Source organism: Henckelia pumila, chromosome 4, assembly GCF_033568475.1.
Source record: "Henckelia pumila isolate YLH828 chromosome 4, ASM3356847v2, whole genome shotgun sequence".
NCBI classification, from domain to species: domain Eukaryota; kingdom Viridiplantae; phylum Streptophyta; class Magnoliopsida; order Lamiales; family Gesneriaceae; genus Henckelia; species Henckelia pumila.
This window is the reverse complement of record NC_133123.1, coordinates 3,052,310-3,066,844: the sequence shown is the minus strand read 5'-3', so window position 1 is coordinate 3,066,844 and position 14,535 is coordinate 3,052,310. Positions and strand designations below refer to the sequence as shown.

At 34.4% G+C, this 14,535-nt stretch overlaps 2 protein-coding genes across 2 annotated transcripts; both read left to right on the top strand.

The window, feature by feature from the left end:
* Nucleotides 1–986: 986 nt before the first annotated feature.
* On the top strand, nt 987–5,190 carry LOC140867735 (probable galactinol--sucrose galactosyltransferase 1). The gene is made up of 13 exons (XM_073272782.1): nt 987–1,395; nt 1,498–1,763; nt 1,876–1,966; nt 2,409–2,457; nt 2,553–2,644; nt 2,739–2,846; nt 2,941–3,078; nt 3,170–3,580; nt 3,650–3,791; nt 3,869–3,936; nt 4,029–4,163; nt 4,258–4,475; nt 4,615–5,190. The coding sequence occupies exons 1-13, from the start codon at nt 1,208–1,210 to the stop codon at nt 4,980–4,982; spliced, it is 2,274 nt and encodes a 757-aa protein (XP_073128883.1). The 5' UTR covers nt 987–1,207; the 3' UTR covers nt 4,983–5,190.
* Nucleotides 5,191–9,811: 4,621 nt separating this feature from the next.
* LOC140865627 (probable galactinol--sucrose galactosyltransferase 1) lies at nt 9,812–13,572 on the top strand. The gene is made up of 12 exons (XM_073270315.1): nt 9,812–10,126; nt 10,236–10,486; nt 10,595–10,685; nt 10,863–10,911; nt 10,999–11,090; nt 11,190–11,297; nt 11,402–11,536; nt 11,614–12,024; nt 12,114–12,255; nt 12,331–12,533; nt 12,635–12,852; nt 12,937–13,572. Exons 1-12 carry the CDS (start codon nt 9,936–9,938, stop codon nt 13,311–13,313), a joined length of 2,268 nt encoding a protein of 755 aa, XP_073126416.1. The 5' UTR covers nt 9,812–9,935; the 3' UTR covers nt 13,314–13,572.
* The last annotated feature ends 963 nt before the right edge of the window (nt 13,573–14,535 follow it).

The window sequence follows — 14,535 nt, the reverse complement described above, 5'->3', positions numbered from 1 at the left end:
CTTGAAAATCTATTTTTTTTTTAAAAAAAAAAAAAAACTAACGCATAAATATATCGTATAATTTTTTGTACCAATTGATTCATGGGTTATGATAAGTGAATGATGTATGATTAGAGTGTTAAGAAAATAATAAATAAGGATGCTCAATAAAATTCGAATTTATTGCATCACCATTTACTCCAAAAATTCCATTTGATATGTCACATCTTTATTTATCTTACGAGTATTTGTAAAAGAATATTAAAGAAATGATTAAATTTATGGTTTGTTAAAAAAATAGTGTTTGAAAATAAAATTAAAAAACAGATTTTTTTTTAAAGAATAGAATGTTTGGTAGATAATTATTTTAACTAGTAATCCATGCAAGTGAAAATTCACTCCATTAATTTGACCAACGTGGTTATTCTAAAAAAGTTTATGTTTTATTATATATATAGTGTATAGAAATATAGATACTAATTTTTTAAATTAATAAATTAACAAAATTATCTTCATTGAAGCGTTTGTAAAATATAGTTTAATGATGTATATTATGAATACAATATATATTCGTAAGAAGTGACAATGTTATTCATAAATTCAGTTAAAGTAATATTGTTAACATAAAAAAATACAAAACATATTTCTAGGAAATTGTCATACGAATCAAATTTTTAAATGAATTTTGAATTTTTGGTCTGGCTCATGAAAAAAAATATCGTCTTTTTTGTCAAAAATCTTACATTTCAAAATTTTGTAGATATAAATCGAATCGACTTATTTCACGGATATAAATCTATGAAACTTTATCAAAAACACTTATACAAAAAATAATAATTAATTTTTTTTAATGATTTAGATCGAATAAAAAATTTGTGAAACAAAATTAAATAATGTTTCGTTATTTTGCAGAGTTTTTTGTGTGCGCTAAAATTACAATTCACATGATCGCATATGTTACGTCATCCTTTACCTTGTATCTAATGTGTAATTTTTACAAAATTCCCCTCGTCCTTGCGTTTCAACTTTCGAGTCCACTGAAAATGATGCTTTCGCCTTTGCCTTTTGCTCTACCATAGAAATTCATCGCAATTATCCGATCACATTCCCATGTCGAGATTAGTGGAAATTTTTATTTATATGATTTCTCGATCATATCATATCATATCATATCATAGCTGCCCAAAAACTGTGAATCCTCATTTTCAATAACGCGGGAGGACAAAAAATGGCGATTGGTTCACAGCAGGACTTAATTCTTGCTGACGGAAATCTGAGCGTTTCTTGCAACTGCATTCTCACCGATGTTCACGACAACATTTTCCTGACTCCGACAAAACAAAATGAGGGTATTTTCATTGGCGTTGAGTCTGATCAAATTGGTAGCAGTGTAGTTTTCCCAGTTGGAAAACTCAAGTACGAGGCTTTACTTTTATTATTCTAAAACATGGTCAAATTTTGTTTTCTTGATTATATAACTGAATGGCTGTGGAAGGATTAATGGTGTTAAATTTGCAGGGGGTTGAGATTTTTGAGTCTTTACAGATTCAAGTTATGGTGGATGACACAATGTATGGGTACGTGTGGCCACGATATCCCATGCGAGACACAGTTTTTACTGATTGAGGTGCCCAATAGTTTTCGAGTTGGCGAAGAAAATAAAGATGGGGAAGAACGAACAGGATCGGTAATTTACACTGTTCTGTTGCCGATTCTTGAAGGGAATTTCAGAGCTGTGCTTCAGGGAAATGCAAATGATGAACTGGAAATTTGCTTGGAAAGTGGTAGTTGACCTTTTTTACGTAATTTTTCATCGGTTGTGTTTAAGTGTGCATTTTTTCTTTGTCTAAATTTGAGTTTTTTATTGTTGTTGTTGGGGGAATTGGAATATTGCAGGTGATCCTTCTGTGCAAGAATTTGAAGGCAGGCACTTGGTTTATGTGGCAGCTGGAATCGATCCGTACAGGGTTATCGAAAATTCAATCAAGTATGACCGGTTAAGTTCATATTTGCCGGACCAATATCAATACTAGTCTCTCCGTTTATCTTGTGTATTATTTCTTTAGCTATTTCCTTGTTAGTTTCTCACACTCTGTCAAGATAGGCCTATGATTGTGTGTTGTAACGGCCACTCGAATTCAGAAGTTATTTTCTTGCTCGGTCTAATACTTATTCATAGTAGCAGAACTTGAATATCACTTGATTGCAATGCAAGGCTTGTCCAATTATTCTATGATGCTTATAGGTATAATGCACAAAGCTTCTTCTTATTCAGATTGTATTGTGAAGCAACTAAGTGAGTCTAAATGTTACCTTTCCTGGTATCCCATTGTTTGTGATTTGGCAGCAGAAAAATGATTCAGTTGCATATCCTTTCATAATGTGAATTTAAATCCATAGTTATTATGCGATAATTGGGATTTGAACAGGTTTCTGGAAACTCATTTGCAGACGTTCTGCCACCGTCATAATAAGGAGGTATTATAAACTATAGATAACACTTCAAATATCCATGGTTTGCATTCATCACTAGTTTTCCCACTCTCATAAATTTGTTCTTAATCATGGTACAGATGCCTGATGCATTGAATTGGTTCGGATGGTGCACGTGGGATGCTTTTTATACGGATGTTACTGCCGAGGGAGTCAAGGAAGGAATAAATAGGTCTCCTTCGCTTAAGATAATTTCATTAATATTTAAAGTATTTGAAATATTACATCATCTGTGTAAAATATCATGTTTTTGTTTGTTCAAGTAGTCTGGTGAAAGGTGGAGCTCCTCCTAAGTTTATAATCATAGATGATGGATGGCAATCAGTTGGTATGGATTCTACCAGCACTGAAGCCAAATTTGATGACACTGCCAAGTGAATATAACTCCACCCATTTGCTTTTTGGGGCAGTATTTGTGAATTGATTTAATACTGGTTCCATGATTTTTGTTTTTTGTTTCCATACCAGTTTTGCAAATCGATTAACTGATATTAGAGAGAATCATAAATTTCAAAAGGACAATGAAAGAGGGGGCGACACAGAAGGAGATCCGGGAATGGGACTTCACCAAATTATTGCTGAGATCAAGGACCAGTACAATTTGAAGTAAACCATTGCTCTTAAGTTTCAAATAGAATCTCCATAACTCTTTCTGGCTATGACACCTTGGTAAATTTCCCCCCGAGTTTTTTTGTAGGTATGTTTATGTGTGGCATGCAATAGTTGGCTACTGGGGTGGTGTTAAACCCAGTGTTCCCGAAATGGAACAGTACGAACCCAAAATAGTAAATGCTGTTCCATCTTCTGGGGTCGAGACCAATGGCATCTGTTTCGTTTTGAAGAGCATAATGTTAAACAAGGTTGGACTTGTGAACCCTGAGAAAGTACACACTTTCTATTATGATCTGCATTCTTACCTTGCTTCTGCTGGGGTAAATGGTGTGAAAGTAGACAATCAAAGTATACTTGAAACCCTTGGGGCTGGCTTTGGTGGAAGAGTAAAACTTTCTCAAAAATACCACGAAGCCCTAGAAGCATCGATCTCCAGAAACTTCGAAAATAATGGGATTATTTCTTGTATGAGCCATAGTACCGATGCATTGTACAGGTAAGAAATCTCCATTTTCGCCATTTGGAGCGTTAAATTTTTTTATATCTGTAAAATTGATTCCCACAGTGCAAAGAAAGCTGCTGTTATTAGAGCATCAGATGATTTTTTTCCTAGAGATCCTGCATCTCACACAATCCACATTGCTTCTGTTGCTTACAACACTGTCTTCGTTGGAGAGTTTATGGTGCCTGATTGGGACATGTTTCATGTGAGGATTCCATTTTCTTCCAATAAACTTCTGAGATGTTTGATCTTAATCAATTTTCGCTTGATATGATGATATAGAGCCTGCACCCCATGGCTGAATACCATGGAGCAGCTCGTGCTGTTGGAGGCTGCGCGATCTATGTCAGGTGATGTTTAGTTTAAAATGCTCTGATGTTACATGTGTCACAACACACTCATTTTCAATCCAAAATATAAATCCATGTGTCCTTATTGACAGCGACAAGCCTGGGAACCACGATTTTGATGTTTTGAAGAAGCTTGTACTGCCTGATGGTTCAACATTGAGGGCCAAACTTCCCGGAAGACCAACAATAGATTGTCTGTTTACTGATCCTACCAGAGATGGAAGAAGGTATAACTTTTAAAAAATATAAGTTAGGCTCGAAACTCTCGCCTTGATGTTAGAAGACATGCAAGAATATTCAAGTCTTGATAATTCGTTGTAGTCTTCTAAAAGTTTGGAACATGAATGATTATACTGGAGTTCTTGGAGTTTTCAACTGTCAAGGGGCTTCTTGGTGTCGGGATAGTAGAAAAAATATTATTCACGACAAAGAGCCTGGAACGAACCTAGGTACTATTCAAGCGAAAGATATACCGTACATAACCAGCATAGCTGAAAATGGATGGAGTGGAGATTGCATTATGTATTCCCATAGAAGCGGTATGTTCTCTCAGCATGTCATTTTTAATGTTCACGACAATACATCTCACATCTGCTTTTTCGGTTCACCAATTTTTGTATATAAAAAAAAAATGGTCCCATTTTGGTAAAATTTAGTTCTTGTCGATGCCCATTGTAGGGAAACTGGTTTATGTACTGACAAATATGACTCTGCCAATCGAACTGAAAGCTCGTGAATACGAGGTATTCACGGTTGTTCCTGTCAAGAAACTGTCCAATGGTGCAGCATTTGCGCCCATAGGTCTGATCAAGATGTTCAATTCCGGGGGAGCAGTAAAAGAACTAAAGTACGAATCCAGAAAAACAGGAAACGTCGAAATGAGGATCCATGGATGTGGACTATTCGGTGCATATTCGTCTGTTGAACCGAAAAGGGCCGCGATTGACATGGATGAAGTCGAGCTTGATTATGAAGAGAAATCTGGATTGGTCACTTTTACTTTTCCAGAGGGTGTGAACCATCAGAATCTAACACTTGAACTTTGAACAAAGCAGAAACAAATTTTTCTGCTAGGATTCTTGATTTTTTCAAGCCACCAAATTCGGGTTTGCTCATTGTATCTTGTGTTGTTCGTGTAATAAATCGTACATTTGGCCAAACATTTTTTTATCCGAAAAAATAATTGTAATTTGTTAAAAAAACTATGTGATTTCACAATTAGAAGACAAGTATGAGAGTTGGCAAACCTAACAATCAGCCCATCTAAATATTGGTCCTCGGTTCAAGTGTTTTTTCTCTTTTGGTGAAAACAAAAGTTTTTGTTTGTCGATGGAATCTTTAGTAGGTAAGATCTAAATTAGAAGTCTACAAAACTAATTAAGAACCAGATCACATTTAAACTTTGTCCAATGAATGATCATGATTAAAAACACATCAAATATTAGAAGTTATTACTTAATCATATTATTACATGTAAGCGAATTTTAAACTACATTATGTGATGCCATTTCTATTATATTTATCGAATCTTGGACAGCTATCAGGTTGCAAACTATGAACGTGTAATTGGTTTTCGATCGGTGTGTAAATATCTATTAATTGCTAACGTTCGTCATCAGTTGTGGTATCGTGATATAAACTTCTTTCAATAAAGAGAGCCGTGTTTGATCTCACATTTAAAAACATAACCCCAACCGATCGTGGTTATATATATGTATGTATAATTTATGAGTCAATTTTGTAAATAGAATCTTTTATTCAACTCAATCCATGAAAAATATTATTTTTATGTCAAAAATATTATTTTTCATTATAAATATGAACTGGATCAGCGCGTATCACAGACATAGATTCGTGAAATTGTCTCACAATCACAAGAGTCCTGTTAATAATAAATATTACATTTAAAACAAAATGTTAATTAGGTATTGCTTCAACGCGAGGTAGAGACGAACCCCTGAGCTATTGTTGGGAGGAATATTCAGATAAATGTTCATGTCCCGGAGTACAAAGGCTCCGAATATAAATTACAGTGTTCGTAAGCCGTGCAATAATGTAGCATTATTTGCATGTGAAATTTGTCTCTTTTTGACACAGAAGATGGGCATGTTAGAAAAATCTGGGATGTATCGTTCAAGATATTAAATATCAATTTTGCTGTATATTTGGGGGTTTTTTTTTTTTTTTTTGAAATCAAACAAACATTTTATTCAAGCAAAAGAGCCAGTACAATTGTACATCATTTAGAAAATTAGGAGCACCGTAGTAAATAGTAGGACTAGCATCATATATTTGGGGTTTTTTTTAAAAAAAAAATTTATTAGTTTATCAAAATTTTAGTAAAGATTCTGAGGATAAACGAAATTTGGAGCTAGGACATATGCCATGAACATTTTGATCGGAAGAATATAAATGGATGGATTTGGAGCTAGGAATTTTGATCCATAATAGCAAATTCTGAAATTCATCTCACTTATTTGGATGTTCTTAAAATAGTTTAATGATTTTTTATCGACTGATGCAAAATATTTTAAATTTCTGCAAAATAGAGTTTTCCCTCAGATTCGAGTTCTTCAATGTGAATGTAACCTAATAATAATCTAAATCTAAAATCTTATATAAAATAGAGGACCATTTCTAATATGATGGATTCATATTTAGATAGTGTTTGCAACCTCTAAAAATAAATGATTATGAAGATTTTCTTTACAAATTTTATTTTTATAGATTGCTCTCTCTTAGATTTGTATCGAAATCTTACCAATAATAAAACCCTTTGTTAGATCGACAGGGGTCAGTTTAATTTAGAACCATCACTACACCCGCCTCTTCAAATTGGTCAAGAGTCAACGTTCAATATTATCATCATCATCATTATTAAATTTTTTTAAAACGTTCAAACATGATTTTTACTTTCTATTCTGACAAAACATCAAACAATGTTTTCCTCAAACAATAATCCCTTCTTTTCCCTTTCTACCAAATTTTTATACTTTGATTAAAATGATTTTCTATGAATAACCAAGGGGATATTTATAATTTTTTTGATGTTGATATCGGTTAAATTATCGTCTTATTCTTTTAATTTATATTTTTTTTATCAGGATGTTGACGTGACACAGTCGTACCAGTAATGTTCATTGTCATGATGACAAATATTTGTAAAATGTTAGATTTTTTCGTGGCACGCCAAAAATTTATTGAAAAATTATTAAAATTGAAAAAAAAAAATACACTTTAGTTGAAGTGAGATCAGAATTGACCGACAATAAGACAAAAAATGAACATAACCAAATTATTCAACCAAAAACATGATACAATGAAAACGTCATTAAATATGATAATAATCTAGTAGTAGTAGATGTAGCATGTGCATCAAAATGTTAGCATCAAATTAAATGAGAAGGAAGAAAAGGGAGATAACGCACGCCTACAAAACATTAAAAATGTGAAGAAAAGAGAGAGATCACACTTACAAAATATTAAAAATAAGCATTTTACTAACATATGGATCAGTGTTTTCATAACCAGTTCAGTGATCGAACCGGTCTAGACAAAAAAAAACAGTTCAATCGATCGGACCGTTTTAACCACGATCGAACCGGAAAAGCGTTTATATAATATAATATAATAAATAATATGTTTTGAATGTTAAAAACTCAAAAATACATATAAATAAAAATATATATATATATATATATATTACCATAGTTTGAAAACTAAAAAAAATATGTAAATATATTTTAAAAATCAATTATAGTTATAAATTATTTAAATAATAAATTATTTAATTAAAAAATCTATTATTATTAAAATAATATTTTCAATGAATTAAAAATAATCATATATATATAAAATATTAAATTTAAAGTTTTAAAAATTAAAAAAAATAATTTTCGAAAAAAAATTAAAAAAATTCGAAAATCAGGTTCAGCCGGTTGAACCGGTTTTTTCGGTTCTTCACTGGTTCAACCTGTTTTTGACATGTTTTGACCCGTGCTGACCGGTTCAATCGATTTTTCGATTTTTTGGGATGAATCGGACCGGACTGGCGCCCAGTTCCCGCTTGAACCGATCGGTCCGGTCCGATTCTAAAAACACTCATATGGATATTACCTTGACACGGAATCCAATGATCTAAAATTGATATGAATATATTGAGTCTATGAAATTATTTGAACAAACTAATCAGAATTAAAATTGAACGATTGAATATAATATAAAAATATTAAATTTTTTGCTAACATTTCATCGACGAGCAAACAGTTGGATAGGCTGTTGTTGTCAATAGGATGATTTGGATCCGACGTGTTTCCGCCGACTGATGGACATTTTTCGCCACATATCGCAGCTTCTTCGAGTCCACTAATTAATTTAGTATAATTATTTATATCATTTTCCGACCTACCAATTTAATGTTGTTTCCCATTTACACGTCATATCTACTCAGCACCTAATCCATATAACGCGATGTTTGCTTCCCAGCTAGTTAACATGAAGATGAAGTCAAATTTAATTTTCATTTATTTGTTGTAGCACTTTCCGAGGTCAAATTCTTTTTAAATTTTGTGTGATTATAGAAAGTAGATAAACAAAAAATTAAAAATAAAAATAAATAATACGAATTATTATACTCTGTCATAAAATTGTTGAGTTACTCTAAAATATTAGAGATATTGATTCGATCCTATATCCAATACGTACAATATATCATGTCTAATTTTTTTATATAAGGTTATTGGACGACGTGAAAAATTAAATGTGTCATATTACATGTCATTGAATCAATCCACAAAATACCTTAAAGATATGATCGAATAAATTCATAATCATAATTTTTTTGTCAGATAGATTTCATATTTGAGTCGACTCTTGATACTATTGTTTTTATAATAAAAATATTATTATTTTTTCATATATGAATCGAGTCGACTTATCTTATAAAAATAGATTTGCGATCTCGTCTCACCAAAACCTGCTAATCCATTATTGGTCATTCAAATGCGTTTGTACTTCATTCATCGGAAATTGTAAGTTGTAACTCGAAAACCCATAGATACGAGATTATATAAAAATTAGAATTTAGCAATTACAATTTTTTTAAAAAAAATGTGAAAAGTGTTGTGTGGCGGACGTGGATATATGTCTTGTAAGACTCGTGCGTGCAACTCTTCCTTTGAAACAGCGTACTCGCTCCCCATCGATTATGACATGAAAACTGTTATATTTTAGTAATCAGCGGAGATCTCAATTTGCATGTACCAACAAATCTTTCATATTCATCCAAAATATCAAATTTTCCTTTTTTTAAATTAAAAAAATCTTAATCTAATCTAATCTAAACAAGCAAATGCATGAAATGAAACTACCCTAAATTCAAAGCCCACCAACCAAGAATTTGACCATTTGATTCACGAAATCTGACCCAAATGGAGCTTTTGCCGATGTCAGTGATTCGTACTTTTAGCTGTCCATTTTTTTAATAACACGGAGAACATCATTTTCCTCCATTTTCACCATTTTCTTTTCAACTTTTTTTTTTTCTTGAAAGTGAATTATCCATTCACAAAAAGAATATTCAAATTTCAAAGCTTGAATTATTATTTAACCACGTAATATTTAGAAAATAATCGTCGTTACTATTCATGAGAAAAACGGATTATTCTATGCTAAATCTGAAGTTCTTTTCCCCATGATGTGGTCAAATATCAACCATTAGATCATCAAGACATATGTCAATTTTTATAAAAATATATGAGTTCCACGTGATATAATGGTATTGAATGTCCCGACCGAGGTAGCATACAAGGCACACAACGCTTGTTTCTTTAGTTTTTTTTCAGCTATAAATACCCCATCCAACGCAGTCTTCCTTCATCGACATTTCTGGTTTCCCCCGTATAGTGTGTCATATCTCTATTTTGTTCATTAGCTTTTCTTGGGTTTTTCTTCGATTGATTCTATCGTCGTAATCTCTTATCTGTGAGAAGAAAAAAAAAATGACAGTGGGAGCTGGGATTGGCGTGAGTGATGGGGGGTTGAATGTGTTTGGGGAGAAGATTTTGAGTGATGTTCATGAAAACATAATTGTGACTCCTGCGAGTGGCGCAAACTTGACAAATGGAGCTTTCCTTGGTGTTAGTTCTGATCAAATGGGCAGCCGGAGGGTCTTCCCTGTTGGCAAGCTCCTGTAAGTTTGGATTTTTTTCAAAGAAAAATTCTTGAAATTTTGACAATATTGGTGCATGGAATAAAGATCAGCATTAATACTAAAATTCATCATGTTCACGAATTTCCAGGGACTTACGATTCATGTGTGTTTTTCGGTTCAAATTATGGTGGATGACTCAGAGGATGGGGAAATATGGCCAAGATATACCTTTTGAAACCCAATTCTTGATCGTGGAAGGACGCGATGGTTCGAATTTTGGAGCAGAAAGTAACGAACAGTCATCGTTATATGTCGTTTTCTTGCCCATTTTGGAGGGAGATTTTAGAGCTGTTTTACAGGGAAACGCAAACAATGAGTTGGAGATATGCTTGGAAAGTGGTATGTGTACAAAATCTGCATCCACTTATTCTTACAAGTTACATCTCTCGTAATCTATCATCGGACCATGTTTTGTTTGCGGAAAATTTTATAAATAGTAACTTGCAGGCGATCCCGATGTGCAAGAATTCGACGGGAGCAATTTGGTTTTCGTTGCAGCTGGATCGGATCCGTTTGATGTCATCACAAATGCAGTCAAGTATGTCATGCTCTGAATTCTTGTGATTGGTTTTTTGTGACTTCAAAGATCGCTCCTTTTTCAAGAATTATTGTATAAGACAAGAATTGTATTAGAGATCATCTTCTTGACGAGGTGTTAAACGAGATGGGGCGACTAGTGTAAGAATTAAGAACATGCTTTTTTCGATTTATACAGGACTGTGGAGGGACATTTGCAGACTTTTTGCCACCGTGAGAGAAAGAAGGTGGGAGTTTTCATGTTCACAAACTTCATTTCCAGCTCAAATTTCTCTAGGAAAAGCTTTCATTATTCTAATCCGATCCATTTTCAGATGCCGGACATGCTCAACTGGTTCGGATGGTGTACGTGGGATGCTTTCTACACAGATGTCACTGCTGAAGGAGTGAAACAGGGATTGGAAAGGTATCAAATTATCATATTGTTTCCAAAACCCGAAATGGTATATAAGCATGAACATCTGAGAAATGAATTTTAAAGATGTATTATTATACCTTATTGTAGTTTGGAGAAAGGCGGGATACCCCCGAAGTTTGTGATCATCGATGATGGATGGCAATCAGTCGGCATGGATCCGACTGGTGACGGGAAGAAAGGCGACAACTCAGCCAAGTGCGCCACACAATCCTTTTCATTGCTCATCGTTGCTTCTTGTTTTAGAGCTTAATTTGCTGATTGTTGAGTTACATAACATCATACATGTTTATCATTTCCAGCTTTGCGAACCGGTTGACTAACATCAAAGAGAACCACAAATTTCAAAGGGAGGGCAAAGAGGGTGGAAGGGTTGAAGATCCGGCTATGGGAATCAGGCACATTGTTAATGAAATCAAAGAAGAAAAATCTGTCAAGTATGATAATCCCACATTTCGATGTACTTTTACGAGAGTGTAAGCAAACAATCACGCCATCTTTCTTGCCTGCGTAGGTATGTTTATGTCTGGCACGCGTTGGCTGGCTATTGGGGTGGAGTCAGGCCGAGCGGAAGGGGATTGGAACATTATGAATCCAAGATGGCTTACCCCGTCTCGTCTCCTGGGGTTCAATCAAATGAACCTTGTGAAGCTTTGAATAGCATTGCCAAGAATGGTCTCGGTCTCGTTAATCCGGAGAAGGTCTTTCATTTCTACAACGAGCTTCACTCGTACCTTGCGTCAGCTAATGTGGATGGGGTTAAGGTAGATGTACAAAACATCCTGGAAACCCTTGGAGCTGGCAATGGTGGAAGAGTGAAGCTCGCAAGAAAATACCACCAAGCATTGGAGGCGTCCATCTCCAGAAACTTTCCCGATAATGGGATCATTTCTTGCATGAGTCACAACACGGATGGATTGTACAGGTGATTATCACCACACTAGTCCTTTATTTCAAACATCATAACTCATACATGAATGCTGATACTGGTGAAATTGTGCATTAACTCCACAGTGCCAAACGAACGGCTGTCATAAGAGCATCAGACGATTTTTGGCCGAGAGATCCAGCTTCTCATACCATTCACATTGCTTCTGTTGCTTACAACACCATTTTTCTAGGGGAGTTTATGCAACCGGATTGGGACATGTTTCATGTAAGAAGATGGCCTAATAAACACTTCTCGTTCATGCAAAAATTATATTATAACATGGTGTTAATGCTTTGGCAGAGTTTGCATCCGATGGCTGAGTATCACGGAGCAGCACGAGCAGTTGGCGGATGCGCTATATACGTCAGTGATAAGCCAGGGCAGCATGACTTTAAACTTCTTAAGAAGCTTGTACTTCCCGATGGTTCCATATTGAGGGCCAAACTCCCCGGAAGACCGACTCGGGATTGCCTGTTTTCTGATCCAGCAAGAGATGGAATAAGGTACTTTTGGAATCTCTTCAGCCAACCCTGTATCTTCAAGATCTTGTTTTTCATGAGTTTCTTTTTGTCCCTATCGAATAACTTCGAAAAATCTTCTGCAGCTTGTTAAAAATTTGGAATCTAAACGATTTCAACGGCGTTGTGGGCGTGTTCAACTGCCAAGGAGCTGGCTGGTGCAAAACAGAAAAGAAGAATCTCATTCACGACGAACGGCCCGATACACTAACCGGGATCATTCGGGCTAATGATGTAGATTACTTACCAAGAATCACAGATAATAAATGGAAGGGAGATGCAGTTGTCCATTCTCATCTACACGGTACTTTCCAATTCCCACATACATTGAATGAACTGAACGAAAAAAGAATTCGACAGTTGACATTTTCTCTGTTATTCTGCACAGGGGACTTGGTGTACCTTCCGAAGCATGCATCTTTACCTGTCACTTTGAAGGCGCGAGAATACGATGTCTTTACGGTGGTTCCCGTCAAGAAGTTGTCGAATAACATTGCGTTTGCCCCCATAGGACTCATTAAAATGTTCAATTCCGGAGGAGCTATTAAAGAACTCAACTATGAACCAGAAAACACAGCATCTGTCCACATGAAAGTCTGTGGATGTGGTCCTTTCGGAGCTTATTCATCAGTTAAACCGAAAAGAATCGCAGTCGATAACAAGGAGGTGGATTTTGAATACGAAGAAGCAACCGGTTTCGTAACCGTAACTTTAAGTGTTCCAGAAAAAGAATTGTACCTTTGGGATGTGATAGTCCAACTTTGAGGAATCTGTAATGCTTAGGAATTCGGCCATTGCTGAATTGCATTGCATTGCATTCCATTCCACTCCATTCTTCTAATATTGAGCTTCTCATTGATCTGTTGCCGGGGCCGATGCCTCCGATGTTTCATTAGGCAAATGATTTATAACTGATTCTGAATGTAGTTTACAGTCTTGGATCTCCTGCGCCTCTGTACTGAAATGGCTGGTTAGTATTGATGAAAATAAATTCCGGCATCGCTGCCGTGATTGCTTCCGCTCACCATCTATTTGTGTTGTTATTTAATCAAACTTTCGCTATTCGTGAACTAGTTTGAGTGATTTGTATGTCTCGTTTTTCTGTTTTTTGTTTTTGCATTCTGAACTGTTTCAGAGTTCAGTTTCATCAAGAACATGCAAATGGAAAATAGGAATTAACAACAAAAAGGTGAAAGCTTATCTTCTTGCATTGCCATTCCTCAAGATCTCACATGTTTGTTCCCATCTTACAACAGCAAACAAGCAATGAGAGTTTACCTGTTTGATTATTAGTTGGCAATGATAGAAAAAAGATTGCTTGTCTTAACAAATGAAAATAGAGAGAGATAATGCCACACACACAGATACTGAAATCTTTTTTAAAAAAATGAATTGGATGACTAAATAATTGACACTTGGACATTCCTGCGATGTGCAGAAGAAAAATTAGTCATATTGCCTTTTTTCATAATTTAATCACATAGTAATTATTTTTGCTGTGTGTACGAATTAATATAATAATTTTAAAATTAATCTTTCTAGTTTTATAATAATTTAAACTGTTCAAAAAATATTAATAAAGTTTAAAAGATGGAGCTGGACCCTCGTTTATTTATTTTTCAACCAACCGGCCGAGGTCTGCGACAATAAACGGGGTATTTCAAATCTTTTTTTAAAAAAATGACGTTCTGGTGTAATGCAAATCATTTGGGAGAGGTTAATTTTTTTTAAAAATGTTTGACCGAGTCCATTTCCCTAAATATACCTTTATATATATATATATATAATTCTTTATTTTAGAGAGGAGATATATTATGGTATTTTTTTTTTTTTTTGAGAGTGATATATTATGGTATTTATGAATATTATTTATATTATATTTAGTTTTTTTACAAAAAAAAAAAAAGAAAAAGAAAATCCTGAAACTGAAAATATATTGCATAAAATTTTGACTCTCAAGTTTGAAGCCCAATAAAATAATGTTTGG

What these genes read in the sequence shown, in the direction of transcription:
- LOC140867735 (XM_073272782.1), top strand. Translation starts at nt 1,208, where the DNA reads ATGGCGATTGGTTCACAGCAGGACTTAATTCTTGCTGACGGAAATCTG. An exon ending in GGAAATTTGCTTGGAAAGTG is followed by an intron (nt 1,764 to 1,875) that starts GTAGTTGACCTT and finishes GGAATATTGCAG; the next exon opens with GTGATCCTTCTGTGCAAGAA. An exon ending in AGTACCGATGCATTGTACAG is followed by an intron (nt 3,581 to 3,649) that starts GTAAGAAATCTC and finishes TGATTCCCACAG; the next exon opens with TGCAAAGAAAGCTGCTGTTA.
- LOC140865627 (XM_073270315.1), top strand. Translation starts at nt 9,936, where the DNA reads ATGACAGTGGGAGCTGGGATTGGCGTGAGTGATGGGGGGTTGAATGTG. An exon ending in AAAGGCGACAACTCAGCCAA is followed by an intron (nt 11,298 to 11,401) that starts GTGCGCCACACA and finishes TATCATTTCCAG; the next exon opens with CTTTGCGAACCGGTTGACTA. An exon ending in AACACGGATGGATTGTACAG is followed by an intron (nt 12,025 to 12,113) that starts GTGATTATCACC and finishes TTAACTCCACAG; the next exon opens with TGCCAAACGAACGGCTGTCA.